This window comes from Xenopus laevis, chromosome 6L, assembly GCF_017654675.1.
Source record: "Xenopus laevis strain J_2021 chromosome 6L, Xenopus_laevis_v10.1, whole genome shotgun sequence".
NCBI classification, from domain to species: Eukaryota; Metazoa; Chordata; class Amphibia; order Anura; family Pipidae; genus Xenopus; species Xenopus laevis.
This window is the reverse complement of record NC_054381.1, coordinates 133,641,739-133,658,511: the sequence shown is the minus strand read 5'-3', so window position 1 is coordinate 133,658,511 and position 16,773 is coordinate 133,641,739. Positions and strand designations below refer to the sequence as shown.

At 38.0% G+C, this 16,773-nt stretch overlaps 1 protein-coding gene across 2 annotated transcripts in view; it reads right to left on the bottom strand.

Moving 5' to 3' along the window:
* Window positions 1-16,773, bottom strand: part of LOC108719312 (E3 ubiquitin-protein ligase RNF31) — a 41,794-nt gene that overhangs the window by 24,719 nt on the left and 302 nt on the right. The window contains exons 2-4 of one of the 2 annotated variants that reach the window (XM_041566526.1): window positions 9,622-9,912; window positions 3,601-3,647; window positions 914-1,004 (exon numbers count right to left, since the gene is read on the bottom strand). In XM_041566526.1, the coding sequence (XP_041422460.1) occupies window positions 914-1,004; window positions 3,601-3,647; window positions 9,622-9,628 (145 nt within the window). In that variant the 5' untranslated portion in view covers window positions 9,629-9,912. Of the gene's footprint in view, window positions 1-913; window positions 1,005-3,600; window positions 4,680-9,621; window positions 9,913-16,773 lie in introns of those variants that run through there. The other variant, XM_041566525.1, reaches the window with a different exon arrangement.

The window sequence follows — 16,773 nt, the reverse complement described above, 5'->3', positions numbered from 1 at the left end:
AGACAGGACTTCCTCTAAAAAAATTGGAAAATTTTTCTAAGTCCCAAAAACCGCTGGTGTTTTTTCCTATTTAAAGGGTGATCGACTGCAAAAAAACATTTGCTAACATATGGCACCTAAACTATACTGTGGGCACATGTGTAGGGCATTATAACAACTTGTGGATTAGCATTGTCCAGGCGAATTTACGCCTGGCGAAGTGTTGCGATGAGCGCGAAGTCATCGCTGGTGAATTTGCCCCATAGACTTCATTTTAGTCAAATAATCAAAATGTTTTTTAAAATTTTTTTTTTCTGTAATAATAAAACAGTACCTTGATCCAAACTAACATATAATTAATACTTAGCAAAACATAGCAAAACCAGCCTATTGGGTTTATTTAATTTAGACTAAAGCTGGCCACATACAAATCTCCGTTTCGTATGATTTCCGGGCCGTGTGTGGAGAGTCCCGACATTTATCATGCCATGGAGATCAGTCGTTCAGTCAATCGGACAGGTTAGAAAATTCGAATAGAAAGTCGGTTGCCGATAATATCTCTGCGTGTATTGCCGATCTGACAATATCAGTGGGAGACTGTCACCAGCTTTGTCGGACATAACTTTTGTACGATTGCTGTCAGAGGTAAAACATCGGCTTTATCTGTTCTTTTACTACTTTATTTGATCTGAATGGTTAGTGGCAAGTCGGGAGATGGCACCGAACAATCATTTGTCCGATGTGAAGGTAAATCTTTGCGTCTATGGCCAAAAAAATCAAAATGAAGATCCAAATTACAGAAAGACCAGTTATCCAGAAAACCCCAGCTCCTAAAAATTCTTGATAACAGGGTCCATACCTGTATTATAGTTTGCATATAATATATGATGTAAAGGTTTTCCTTGGGTCAAAATAAAATACCATGAAAACTTACCATGAAATCCCACTTTTATCAGAATATCTCCATATTTTGCTCTTATTTGTTCTAGTTCTTGCTTGATTCTCTGAGCATGTGTATAGAAACCCTGTAAGGGAATGGAACAATGAGTAAGTTACAACATGGGTTCACCTGTACTAGAAATGATTTGCAGCCTTTTCAAACTCCAGTGCATTGCACCCCATATTCTTCCACTGTACCTAGGAATTGTTATACAGCGGACTTGTACTGTAACTGTGTCCTGCCTTTTCTTTTAATTTCACTGAATAGCTTTTTCTCAAATGTTTTGACTAATGATTAAATGATTATGAACTAATGTTTATGGTTTTATAATTAATCTTATTGGCTCTCCAGTGTGAGCAGCAAAATTCTTTTTTCTGTAATTGCTACCAGTGTCTCAATATACAGGTGACTTAATTCTCTCTATGTTTTGAAACTGTCTCTAGTTTTACAGTTCCATTCTTCCCAGGATTCTTGTGATACTCAGAAAGAGGTTATGAAAGGGTTAATATACACCCGTATGCAACATAGGCTTAATAAATAGGGTTAATTATATTGTATCGAATAGTACAGAACCATACATCTGCAGATCACTGTAATCCACACCTGATCTCACCTCCTTGGTATTTAAGTTCAACTGTGGGAGAAGAAAAGTTAATCAACAATTGGAGGCCTATTTATTAAAGGTTGGATTTTAGTGGTTTTAGAGGATTTTAAAACCACGACTAAACTTAGTTTCTCTAACCATGAATGTCATGGTATTTAATAAAAGATCTGAATACGAAAAGTACGAATGGAAAATTACACATAATTCCTAGCGAAAAAAATCCAAAAACCGAATTGATTTAAAACCGTTCAATAGGACCTCAACAACTTTTACCTGGTGAAGTTTTGTATTAGAGGTTTCTGTGGTTTTAACAACTAATGAATCTTGACATTTTAGAGCTTTAAAAAAAAAAATGTTTCCCGTTTTAAGATTATGCACTTTTCCCAAGCTACGTTGTATCTTAAATCAGGAAAAAGCGGACAGGGGAATGGTTAAACTAGTACTTCTCATTTATGGTGGGTTGTAAGGGTAAAATAAAATAACAATAATTTATTAAACCTCAAATTTATCTGTTCGGGCTTTTTGGGACAAAAAGTCAAGTTTTTTGAGATTTATTATACCTTAATGCTGCAAAAAGCCTGAATCTGAAAATTCGTGGTCGAGGTCATGTGTAAGTCAGTGAGGGTCATTTATCCACACTGGGCAAATTTGCCCATGGGCAGTAACCCATGGCAACCAATCAGATTGCTGAATTCATTGTTCTACTTGCAGCTGGCTTTAAAAAGCTATTCACTGATTGGTTGCTATGGGTAGTTGCCCATGGGCAAATTTGCCCAGTGTTGATAAATGAGCCCCAATGAGAGATGTCACTATCCCTATTGGAAGATATTGTGGTCTGCCTTGTGTTTAGTCCAATAATCCAATAAATTCTGGGTTTTAGGGCAAAAAACAGAAAAAAAACCAGCAATTCTGGGAAAAGGTCCGAAAAAAATTATATGCTTTGGGTTTTCGCTCGATTTTATAATTTTTTTCCTGATCCAATTTATTCCAGTTATTTTATATAATATATAATAAATGAGGCAAAATCGGGGATGGGAGTTTTTTTATTTAAATTATGAGACAAATTTGGATTTTAGTACATAACCCCCTTATTGTCTATTGATAACTTGAGTTTAAAGGAGAAAAAACCCCAAATTTATTGGAGGGTGCCAATATGTTAGACACCTCTCCCACTGAATTCAGTCACAAGTGTTGTTCGCTGTGCCAAGGCCTCTATCCCTCTGCCTGGCAAAACTAGGAAGTGGTTTATTTTCTAACAGGAAACTAGTACATGGATGTGGTTTAATTCATTGTGCAAGAAATAACAAAAACCATAGATATTTTCTCATTAAAAGAACAGGCAAAGCAAATGTTTGGCACAAGCCTCATCTACTGAGCTCATTTTAAAAAAAAAAAAGGTTGGATTTCACCCCTTCGAAGAAATAGATGTAACCTGTATGATTGTATCATACAGCTGAAAAGCAGACATGCACTGAGATTACATGAAAAGAGATTTTACCATCAGCAGAGAAAGGATTTATTTACTTTTTTTTTAAATTTATTTAAAGATTTTTATTTTCTGTAAAACTTTTACAAGCATATCATTAGCACACGTATGATCTTGTAACATTAAAGGATTTATTTACTTAATGACAAATAGATTACAGAATTTCCTACTAAAGGGAGCTGCAATGATTCATTTATTGGTAGCTCTTGAACGGGAGCATTTGATCTGTCTTCCCTTTAGGGTAAGGGCACACCTGGCGATTCGGGGAGTTTTAGTTGCCTGAATTTGCCTCACAAGGAAACTTCGGAATACATAGGGCCGCGTGTACCATGCCGCAGGCGATTTTCCGTTATAGCCGGTGGAAGACAGGGGGAAGCCGTTCGGGGAGATTAGTCGCCCCAAAGAAGAGGCGATTAGTCACCAGGCGACTAAATCTCCCCGAATCGCAAGATGTGCCCTTACCCTTAAGCATTTAACATATGACTTAAACTTTTAAAGCAGCTAAACTAGTATATTCCAAGAAAGACAATAAAGTGATTCTTCAAACATTGTTCTTCTCATAGCCAAATGGAAGAACCACAGTAGCCTTACCTTAAGAAGAGCATCGTCTATCCCACCATCTGGGGAAGTTCTGTTGGCTGAAGACGAAGGCAGCATCATTTATACAATCAGAACATCAATGAATATAGGAAATAGTAAGACATATTTTCAGTGCTTATCTTCAATGGGATCAATTAGAACAATGAAAAAGCACCTGAAAGTATATCAGCAAGTTGAGAAATGGTATCTTTGTATTGAGCAAAGTAGGGAAAAGGTGGTGCAGAATGAAATTGTTGATTATCCCATGGAATGAGTAGAAAGAGAATCTATAACAAACTTCATACAGTTCCTTTAACCGCAGGCTGCCTCCTCCCTCCTTCATGCACTTCCTTACTGTAACACTGTCTGACATCACCAGGAAACACCAGAGAAAAATACTGTAACTGAACTGTACCGCTCCAAAATAAGGGCTTGCAGAACAGCGTACAGTACAAGTCTGACTTGGGTTGGCTACATTAAAGCTGTCGTGTTTTTTAAAAGGAGCCCGGAAGATTCTAGCAGGTCCGGACTGAGAATAGGTCCTGGCATTTCAGGTACACAGATGCCCAATCAGCCCACATGTAGGCCCAGATAGCCCCTACCAGCCCTCTAAATACTGACTTTCTATGGGACCTTCTAGCAGCCCCTCTGCCAGAACCCACAGATTGCCAGTCCGGGCCTGGATTCTAGGCATTTTAATTCCGTTCCAGAGATTGAACCTCCAGTATGTTTAACGGAGATTTTGTGGATGCAGCAAATTTTATAGGGGATATCCTATCTTTACAGTATATTGTCAGGATAATACCCAATAAAGGGGAATCCACCTTTACACGAAAAATAAACCAGAAGGTGTGTATGTATATATATATATATATATATATTTATAATCCTCCAAAGTAGAGACAGCACTCTCAGGGCTTACGAATGTATAAATACTAAAGTTTCGGCTGTATCACAGCCTTTGTCAAAGTCACATATACATTTACATCCTACCCCTATATAAGGATTGGACACACGCACCCAGGCCAATAAGGAACCTTAAACGTGAGTGCTGTGAACGTGGGGAATGAATATATATATATATATATATATATATATATATAGTCAAATACAAGAGTCCTCTGCACTCAACCCATTATCAATATATTTAAGACAGCGACATTTTGTGCATACTGCTACTAAAAAATGCCTTACCCTTTAAACAAAACAGGGATTGTTTGTCCATATATTGCAATATATTTAAGCTGGCCAACTACGTCAAAGTCATCCCATATCTGGCCAGTCCTATGCTCAATTTCATCTGATTCATTAAGAATTCTATTGCTTCATTATACATTTTACAAAGGGACTTGGTTTTACCTGCAACTTAACTTGCTGCTTTCAAAGTAAACCTCCATACTTGGCTGCCCTTTTATTAGACACCAGTGGGATCACCTGACTATAGCTGGGAAGGGTGGGAGCTACAACATGGAGCTGGTCACTGCTCCTGTATAAACTATAACAAACAAGGGAAAGTTGTGCTCACCAATATTTTTTAAAACCATTAGGCGGGGGTGCAATGAGGCTGTGACCACAAAATACATATAGTCAAATACAAGAGTCCTCTGCACTCAACCCATTATCAATATATTTAAGACATATATATATATATATATATATATAATGTATAATGAAGCAATAGAATTCTTAATGAATCAGATATAATTGAGCATAGGACTGACCAGATATGGGATGACTTTGACGTAGTTGGCCAGCTTATATATATTGCAATATATGGACAAACAATCCCTGTTTTGTTTAAAGGGTAAGGCATTTTTCAGTAGCAGTATGCACAAAATGTCGCTGTCTTAAATATATTGATAATGGGTTGAGTGCAGAGGAATCTTGTAGTTGACTATATGTATTTTGTGGTCACACCCTCATTGCACCCCCGCCTAATGGTTTTAAAAAATAGTGGTGAGCACAACTTTCCCTTGTTTGTTATAGTTATACAGGAGCAGTGACCAGCTCCATGTTGTAGCTCCCACCCCTCCCAGCTATAGTCAGGTGATCCCACTGGTGTCTAATAAAAGGGCAACCAAGTTTGGGAGTTTTACTTTGAAAGCAGCTAGTAAGTTGCAGGTAAAACTTAGTCCCTTTGTAAAATGTATAATTAAGCAATTGAATTCTTAATGAATCAGATGAAAATTAAGCGTAGGACTGGCCAGATATGGGATGACTTTGACGTAGTTGGCCAGCTTAAATATATTGCGATATATGGACAAACAATCCCTGTTTTGTTTAAAGGGTAAGGCATTTTTCAGTAGCAGTATGCACAAAATGTCTCTGTCTTAAATATATTGATAATGGGTTGAGTGCAGAGGACCTCTTGTAGTTGACTATATATATATATATATATATATATATATATATATATATATATATATATATATATATATATAGAAATCCAAAGGATCCGCACTCACAGGTCTTATGCGTAAAAAAAGATTTTATTACAAAGCTTACAGCCTAACGTTTCGGCCTCCTCCGAGGCCTTTCTCAAAGTGTATTGGTCACATACAGGAAAGCAATATATACATAAATTGGCGGGAAACTGCAAAGATGTCATGTCATGATTAGCATAACGAGATAATTAATATTCATATGTGAAATCCCACTATATACAAATTAAACCATTAATGTATTAATATATTATCCTTATCACTTCTGTAATTCATTTAGCCCAACAACTCATGAGTAAAGTTAAAAACAGGTTAAAAACAAAACACAATGTAACCCATATCTAAATCCCAAGTTAAAATTACTTTTTATACTCTGTTACAATGGTTTTAAGGGTTACTATGTTGCAGAATCTTTGAGGATGTAACTATTAACCATGGTCACATTTCACTTGTAACAAGCTCGATAGAAAGCCTAATGTACTAGATTTGCCTTCTCTTCAGTCGGTCTATAAAAAGCGGTACTATAATCCCAGGGCTTACTCTGATCACTCCCTAATTTTGGACAGTGTTATCTACCCACAATGATGTAATATTTATTATCAATATAATCCACTATTCCCCTAGGGACCTCCCATAACCACCCGTGTCCCGTGCGCTGTCCGTGTCATGCATACTTATATTTGTCAAGGATGTATCTACAAGATAAGGTTCCTCGTTTCTTAGGCTTTAACCCACCGCAGTATTAACCCTTATGTTACTACCCAGTATTATGGTAGGACAAAATTCCCATACATAAATCCCACTGATGCGGTGATATCATAGTTTTAAATGAATAATAAATAAATAATAATACAATTCATACAAATTATAATATACTGGTGCCCATAAATAAATCCAATTACTAAGTGAGTGAATCTAAAAAATAAATATCCTTATATATAAAATAAATTAAAGGATCTATAAGAATAAACAAACCTTTACGTGAACTAAATATCGTGATAAAACTGACATATCTTAATGCATATAAAAAACCTTATAAATCAAATTTCCGATTCATATTGTGCAAGAGTACTCTAAGTCTTTAGAAAATCCATGTGTATAGCCCATATTCAAAGGTTCATTACAAGGGTCCAAGTGACATGGGTACTGCGAGATCGATGGTCCGTCTCCAAAGCAAACAGTTAGTGTGTTAAACCGAACATGTTCCTATACGAGGACAACTCTGTGATCTCTACAATCGGCTAGCCTGCTGCCATCTTAAATTGATATATTAAGTGATCCCATACAGGGTCGGACCCTATCCAAACAGCTCCCATATTTGTTCAACGATTCAAACACCCACAGGCAGCGCTTCACTAAGTCTGCAGACATCAAGGAGCGAAAAACACAATAGCGCCTTACCAGAGTGACGCTTCAGCTGTCCTCACCCGGTACTTTTAAATTTCACGCTCCACACACAAATAGCGCATCTCTGGTTCCCCCGAATTATACAGAGAGCGACAGGGCCCATCGATGTGGCAAACCCCGAGGCGCTCCCCATTGCGGAGTCGAAGATCCCTTGCACTCCGCCCGTGTGGATAATAGGTAGTCACTTGTGCAGGGAAGATACACCGCCGGTGTGGATATTGGGTAATCACTTGTATAGAGAATTTTCTCCACCTGTGGGTAAGGGGAAATCACTTGTGCAGGGAAGGTACTCAGCCGATGTGGAAAAATGGGTAGACACTTGTGGAGGGAGGGTTCCATTTACCGCTACACAGCAGATGTATACGACCAGCCAATTTTCTCCCAATCATGGATGGCTCTGCGGCAAATAGTAGTGCATAGAAAGGCTTCTCATCGGCCATCTTGTTGAGCACAAACCGGCTCAATCATAAAGTCGACCATGGATTTTGATCACGGGAATGGCAATAACATCATTTAATGTTGCTTTTCCCATCGTTAGATATGACATATGCTCACCGTCCTTACTTACATAAAGAAAAACTTGTAACACGGGTGCAAGGCTTAAAATTTTTCACAAATAGCACCATGGAAAGCCAGCACTCTCGAATAAGAAGTTCATATGCCTGGGTGCAGTATCAAAACTATTATCCACAGAAATCCAAAGGATCCGCACTCACAGGTCTTATGCGTAAAAAAAGATTTTATTACAAAGCTTACAGCCTAACGTTTCGGCCTCCTCCGAGGCCTTTCTCAAAGTGTATTGGTCACATACAGGAAAGCAATATATACATAAATTGGCGGGAAACTGCAATGATGTCATGTCATGATTAGCATAACGAGATAATTAATATTCATATGTGAAATCCCACTATATACAAATTAAACCATTAATGTATTAATATATTATCCTTATCACTTCTGTAATTCATTTAGCCCAACAACTCATGAGTAAAGTTAAAAACAGGTTAAAAACAAAACACAATGTAACCCATATCTAAATCCCAAATTAAAATTGTGGGTAGATAACACTGTCCAAAATTAGGGAGTGAGCAGAGTAAGGCCCTGGGATTATAGTACTGCTTTTTATAGACCGACTGAAGAGAAGGCAAATCTAGTACATTAGGCTTTCTATCGAGCTTGTTACAAGTGAAATGTGACCATGGTTAATAGTTACATCCTCAAAGATTCTGCAACATAGTAACCCTTAAAACCATTGTAACAGAGTATAAAAAGTAATTTTAACTTGGGATTTAGATCTTTTAGATCTTGGGATTTAGATCTTTTTTTACGCATAAGACCTGTGAGTGCGGATCCTTTGGATTTCTGTGGATAATAGTTTTGATATTGCACCCAGGCATATGAACTTCTTATTCGAGAGTGCTGGCTTTCCATGGTGCTATATATATATATATATATATATATATATATATATATATATATATATATATATATATATATATATATATATATATATATCCAACAACAAAAAAAACAGCACTCACTTGCATTGCAATCAAGAAATTTTAGGTTTTATTCAACGTTTCGCCTCTATCACTCGAGCCGTCTTCAGGAAGCGAAGGCTGTGCACAAAATCAAATCTATTTAAGCACTAATGGAAATTTGCCAAATGTTACGTGGCATGAACGGTGGGCGTGATCTCGTCCTATACATTGTTAATGTCATACCCTTGTAAACAAAACAACCACATTTTTTATGTATCCCAAAAACTTATATTACCCCCTGTGCAAACATGAGTAGGTATAACCATAAAAACAAATACACATTCCTTTGTAGTAATAAAAACAAAACAAAAACCTCTCGCTATCCCCATATGAGAAAATTAAGAGGAACATACGATACCCTGCCAGTAGGGTTGCCACCTGGCCGGTATTTTACAGGCCTGGCCGGTAAAAATTATGGTTTATTCCAATGTTATTAATAGGAAAAAAATATAAATATATATTTTTTTTTTCCAGAAAAGGTGGCAACCCTAGCTGCCAGGTGGCTTGTTCAGCTGTGTCATACCTGCACCAGGTACGGAATAACGTATTGGGCCATAAACCTGACAAGCATGGCTTACCTTTTCCTCCACACTACCAGGCTTTTTATGTAATGTGAACGCATCCACTCGCCAGGACCTACTCACCCAACATCAGGGTTCCTTAGTGATGCATATGCTCCCTGGCTCTGTCTCCCAGAGGCGATTAGCAGAGAACATTTTTTGCGCTTCTTACAGCCCATTGGACAGCATTTCTGGTTCACAGTCATGCCCATATGTAGGAGTACAGTTATCCGCTCATTCTACCCCCTCGGGGTCTAGACTCATAATTGGCTGATCAATCATTTACAGGTGAACCTGAACATTATCCGTTACCCTGTATGGGGCACTTTATCGTTCAAAGCCGAATTTTGCCTCCTGGCAAGATGTTGGAAAATCCTGAAAAGAGGAAAAAAAACAAGAGTTACACATTGCCTGCCGGATTCAACATTATTGCTTTAGTTTTTTGGCTTGATTGTAATCAGTAACAGTCAGTAACTTTCACTGACATTAGCAGGAAACAGTGTCTAATTCAATCTCAGACAGTCAATTATTGTGACAATTGTAACAAAAATGTTAATGTTGCTTCTTTCAAGGAATAAATTCCTCTGTATTGTAACCTATGGTATTAAAGTGTATCGGGGGAATGTAATAAAAGTCACAACAGTTTGCACAAATAAGAATAAAAATTTGCATTTCACAAGGTATCTTTTAATAAATTTCATGACATTCATGGTTTTAGAAAAACTGAGTTTAGCCGTGGTTCCATAAACCTCTAAAACCACAAAAATTCGAATCCAATAAATAGTTCTTCACGAGTTCTAGTGTAAATATGTCCAGCTCTATGCTGCCATAATTGAGCCATAATTGAGCTAATGATAAATACATTTCAAAAGAGTCAAACCAACTTCCTCAGGGTCAAGCAAAGCTATGAGTAAACTATTATGTGCTCACCATTATAAAAACGCTGATCTTGTGAGGGAGTTCCCTTTAGGGTTGTCACCTGTCCGGATTTCACCCGGACAGCCCGGTTTTTGGAAGGGCTGCCCGGGTGAAAAGCTCATGTTCCAAATTAGGAAATCCGGACAGGGCATTGAAGTGAATGACATTATCAGTAGTCCCTGATGTCACCGCCCCGCTTTCCCACATCACCCACTCTGTCCCCCAGCCTCACTGGCCTCCCCCCAACATCACCACCCCACCCCTATTTCACCAGCCCCCTGCACGTTTTCATCCCAAAAAAAAGCTGCCAACCCTAGTTCCCTTCCTTTATGGTGGTTAGAATCATACTCACAGGTTACCGTATTTATGTTAAATTTTTGTATGTTATAGAATGTACTTTTCTTATCAACTGTTAAATTACGCTTCATTTTTTTGAATAATTTTTAATTTTGCCCCTCGGCAGCTGCAGACCTATTCCTCTGTAAGGCTGATGTGAACCTTTAAGTAGAGCAAAATGATTATATTCTTATAAAACTTGAGTGACAGACTGTGGGGCTTATCGATCAACACTGCATACATTTTCTACCTGGTTAGTAACCCATGACATTACACGTTTGTTTTCATTTATCTATCTGCAGCTAGCTGAATAAGATGATCACTGATTTGCTGCTATGGGTTACTGCCCTGTATGAGTGTCTGTCAACATACAGAACTATGGTAAGCAGCACATGAATTGGGCACAGTTGGTTGGGGGGCACAATAATAGGAGGGAGATAATAAGAGGAGAGGTCTATGTTACTTATTGTCTAGTCAAAAAGAATTTGCTTGGCAAATTTAAGTTAACTCTTAGGGATAGATTTATTTATTTGTCGAAGGGAAGGTTGGAAGTTAAAAACTTTGAATTTCGAAGTAATTTTTGGGTGCTTCGACCATCGAATAGTCCAACTTCTATTCGAAGTTGAAAAAGTACTGTCTCTTTAAAACTTCGACCATTCGCCACCTAAAAGCTGCCGAAGTGCTGTTTTAGCCTATGGGGGACCTACTAGAACCTGTATGGAGGCAATTGGGGGAGTTTGGGAGATCGAAGGTCGAAGTTAAAAAAAACGTTGAATCGAAGTAGATCGAAGTAGCGCTACTTCGAAACGTACAATTCGAAGTGGGTCCACTTTGACCCCAAAAAACTTCGACCACCATTCAGTTGGTCTTTTTGAATTCAAAGTTCGAAGTTTTTTTAACTTCGAACTTCGACCTTTGATAAATATGCCCCTTAGTATGTTACAGAATGTCCTATTCTTAGCAACTTTTCAATTGGTCTACATTTTTTAAAATCTTTCTGAATGATTTGTCTTTCTATACTGCGACTTTACAGCAAAAACAAAATGACTGCTCTGCGAGCCTACATATAATTTTATTGTTTCTACTACTTTTTATGACTTTTCTTTTTCAGTCAGGCACCTAACAATATTGCAGTCTCTAAGGGTAGAACTAGACGAGCGGTTTCCACATGATTCTGTCGACGGAAAATAAGGTAAGAAATAGAAATGTCACATGGTGTCGCAGAGTTGATCGCAACACGACTGTCGGATGCAGATGCAACGTGCAGCGTCTGCATCTGACAGTCGCGTCGGATCAACTCTGCGACACCATGTGACATTTCTATTTCTTACCTTATTTTCCGTCGCATCCAACTTGACGCCTGCGTTTTGGTGCAGCATGTCGGATGCAACAGAATCGCGTGGAAAACGCTCGTCTAGTTCTACCCTTATACAAGCCACTTTCTGAGTGTTAGGGTAATTTAGACCCTAGCAACCAGATAGCTTCTGAAATTCCAAACCGGAGAACAAACAATGAAATAATTCAAATGCTACAAAAAAATTTTTGAAAATAATCAACACTAATTTCAAATTGTTTCAGAATTTTGCTATCTACATCACATAAAACATGAAGCGAAAGGTGAACTGAGAGGCGTCCATGCACTATGCCACCACAAGAGGACAGTCAATACGTTTTTATTTAGAAGAGCTCACTGAGTTACTGAGTTTCTGTGGAATAACAAACAAATACAAAAAGTATTGTAGAAGTGATACCTATATTGGCTAACAATAAAAATACATTGCAATCTGTATTTTTCGGAGATGTCATTGCCGCGTTAAAGGGGTTGTTCACCTTCCAAATACTTTTTTCAGTTCAATTGTTTTCAGATTGTTCACCAGAAATAAAGATTTTTTTCAATCACTTTTAATTTTTTTACTTTTAAGTTTTTTACCTTCCAAAATGTAATTTTAAAGCTTAATGTTCTTGTCTCTGGTATTTCAGTCTGGCAGCTCAGTAATTCAGGAGCAGATTCTGAACTGTTACAATTTGCTCCATTAGTTGATACATTTCTCATCAGCATATATTATTAATATAATATTAGCAATTAGGGATGGGCGAATTCGGCCCGTTTCGTTTCGCCAAAAATTCACCGCCGGTAAAATGTCGTTGATGCCCACTAAAGTCTATGGGCGTCAAAAAAATGTTTTGACGCATGTTTTTTTTTTTTGACGCACGACGCCATACAAGTCTATGGGCGTCATTTTTGCTGCGAAACAAGGCGAAAAAATTTGCCCATCCCTATTAGCAATTATTGTATCAATTCTTACAGCTGCCTTTAATGAAACTCAGGGATTCTGCTCAGCAGGGACAAAGATAACAAATGTATGTAACAGGGGTTACAGTCACAGGGTCAGCGACCCACCCCCGAGCTGCTTTAGAAGGTGAAAAATTAGACTTTACACTTAAATATTAGAAAAACAGACACTCATAGAAAATAGAAAGTAATTGGGAAAAGTCTTTATTTCTGGTGACCTATTTGAAACCAACTGAACTGAAAAAATGTATTGAAGGGTGAACAACCCATGTAATAAGAAAGAAACATGATATGCAGATATTTTCTACATAGCTAGGTTTAGATAAATGCATAGTTACACAATAGAAGGTGTATCACCCAATGATACCAATTTATTGTTGGTGTGCCTAGAATGAGGTAGTTTTGGGGGGCAAGGAGGACCATCTAGTCAGATGTAAAGCAAGTTGAGTTTGGAATCAGTAATAATAAGGATAATGTATATTTAGGTATTTTGTTAGCTGATTTGTAACCCTAAAGATTCCTTAAAGCACTGACCAATGCGTGTGTTAAAAAAAACAATAAAATCTAGAAATTGACTATGAGGGAAAGGTTAAAAAGAGTATGTAATATTTGTGTCTTGCACTTATTCTGCCTCCAACCCCTTTTGTGGGTAAAACATTGAGATTAAAATTAGGGTGGCCGTGCATATTTTTCTAATTTCTTTTCTTGCTGCTAAAAACAAGGGCACTCCCTTGTCTAATTGATCCTACATTCAGACAGTTATGGCTTGGAAAAGAAAAGCAAACATGGGACTATTGATTACGATAATTTTGCCGTGGGAAGTATTTAAAAAGCATTAAAAAGAGGAAAACTTTGTTCCTTCTTCTAATCATTTAGTGTGGAATAAACACTATAATAAAATCATGAACAAATAAATTATGTTAAGCAGCTGGAACAATCCAGAAAGTTGGAATGGAATCTGTGTTTGTCCTGTTTATTGCCAGAAATAACAAAAAACAAATAAAATTTTTAATAAAAACATTAGTTAAAAGTGTTTTCTCAATTCTCTTATCTTGAGTGCAATCGCTTTTTCCCACAATTCAGCGTTTCCCCCCTGAATTCTAGAGCCATTGCTGACCCAATGACACAGGGCACAAATAGAACATTGAACTAGTGTCTGGTCAGGGGGTGGAGGTACTGTATCTCCAGTGTTCTCCTGTATCTCCTGTGTTCTCCTGCATTGATAAGTGTAGCAGTGCCCAATTCTGAACAGAAGGCAGGAATGACTGAGCTGTGCCAAGTGCAACTATACAGAAGTGCAAAGAATGCATTTGGACACAAGTATTTGAATTGGAGTGGTTTTTGGTGCAACTTACTGCGGGGCAAAGTGCAAGTTGCTCACTGCACCTGAGGACATACATGCAACCTTTAAACTTGTGTGCTTATAATGTTAATGCTCTTTACCTTCAATTGGCTTGAGTCTATGGGACAGTTTGGAAGAAAAAGACATATAAGCCAACATGCAAACAAAATACCACTGCAGATCTAATGCATTATGCCACAAGAGGGCAGTCAAATGATATATTAGATGTATAGTTTTATTTTTGGCTCACTAAAAATTGTATTATAAAAATAATGTACCCCCTGCTATTTAGTCATCTGTAACTTATATCCTTATAAACAGTCTTTAGTGATATCATAGGTTGCTGTTTTTATTCCCCTGTTTCTGGCACAATGTCATACCTCCCAACATTAAGGAAACAGTAAGAGGGACAAAAAGATTTGGCGCGCATAGCGTGCCTAAATTTTTGTGGCCACGCCCATTTTGTGGCCACACCTCCTAATTACCATGTTCATTTTACATAATTTGGCAGTTTATGAAAGTTTGAACACATATCTGTGGTTTTTATTTGTTATTACAGTTTTGCAAATGAAGGTGAATTGTCCTTCAAGCTGTGAGTCTTAAGTTCTTATCTTATCAAACTGTCACAAAAGTATCTATTCTGGGCTGTCTGCCAAGATGCAATTGAGTCAGAAACTTTGTATCTGTTTCTTTCTGTTCAGTGCAGCAGATCAAAGAGATACCCGAGACTTATCAGTACAAATCCATGTCAGCGGGTTATCAGTACAAATTTGTGACAGCGGGTTGAGCTGTCAAAAGCGGGTCTGTCCCACTCAAAACAGGACAGTTGGGAGGTGTCCTGTCTGCATGTTCCTCACTGAGTTCATTCTGTGTTTGTATGTCTTTCTGGAACAGTTCCCATTTCACATATGTCTCTTGGGGAGATTTAACTTGAGATTATTCACCTGAGAAGACTAAAAGAGAAGGGTCAATTTTCTCCAGTATGTGAGAATGTCTTTTTGGGGAAAATGTAATTCTCTTTGGCTATACCATCAGTTCCTTCCCTAATCCCTGGTACTTTCCTAGAGTTCTGCGTGTGTTTCTCTTTCTGTGACTTATCCTGTTATTCCTAGTTAATATTTCTTCCTTAAAAAGTGGTGTGTTTGGGGGATTTCCATAGGTAGGTATTAATATGTGAGATCCAGTTTGCATTGGGCACTATGTGCTCAGTATGAAGTTGTGCTCCTCTTATGACAGCTTACTGCCCAAAGTGAAGAATTACAAGATGAGCAAACAAAATCTTTCCGCATTGAGTTTCCAAAGCCAGAGAGGCGTCTATTCAGTTGATCGTGGATGAACAGGCATCAGCTGAACTAAATGAAAGTAACTCGGATATAACCTCAACAGCAGCACTTCAACTTGCTCCAGCTTTTGGCTCTTCCAGGCTATGAAGTGAATCAGCATTTGAGGTTTTATTTGGTGTGTTCCGGTTAAAACGGGTCAGCCTGCTGCATTAAAAGCCATTTCATGACCATGTCTTCAGACAAGGGGTAACAAGCATCCACATCAGCACTAGAGTATCAAGGTAAATGTTATGTTTCTCCAATGTATTGAAAACTTAAATAGAGTCTCTTTTTTAAAGGTATCTCCAAAATAATTTGTGGCCCCTTTGGGAATTATAAATATCAACAGAGACACGTGCTAGTGAATGCTGCAGGCAGAACTATGGGCAGTCATTTATTAAGTGCAGGGCAAAAGTGTAAAAAGTGAGCATGATTTGCCAAATTTTTAGCCCTACTTTACAAAATGGAATGTAGAGACCAAGAAAACAGCACTGCCTGCATTTGGCAGCACTGTATTCATGTGAAGCGGGCAGGGTCGGCACATCAGGGTGCACTATTGGCATTCCTTACTGCTCTTGCACTTGTGTCTGGAGTTAAATGAATTACCCCTACTAGCTTGTTGCTGGAAAAATACCAACAACCAAGGTGCAATGAAAGCTATGACTGTATTTATTGAGAAATGGGATCTCTGTAATAATTGTATCACACAGTCCCTTACTGTGAACCCCCAAGATGCTGAACTGTACTCTGGCCTGGTTGTCTATTTGACCCCAGCCTAAAGCTTTCCTGCAGAATAAAAGTAGTAAATACATCAAATATAAGTATCGTGTTGCTTAAAAAAATTGAAGGTCCCAGAAGATGTGTTGGCTTGATAAGGGCCCCAATGTGGGCCGAAACATTGGATGCACAGTGATGTTTGAATAAAAACACTATTGGGGACTTCCGGTTCGGCGCCTGACAGGAATGGAGGCTTAGGGATTGAGAGCTGCTGTCTAGTGGCAAAATCTGCAATTTGTAGCCTGCAT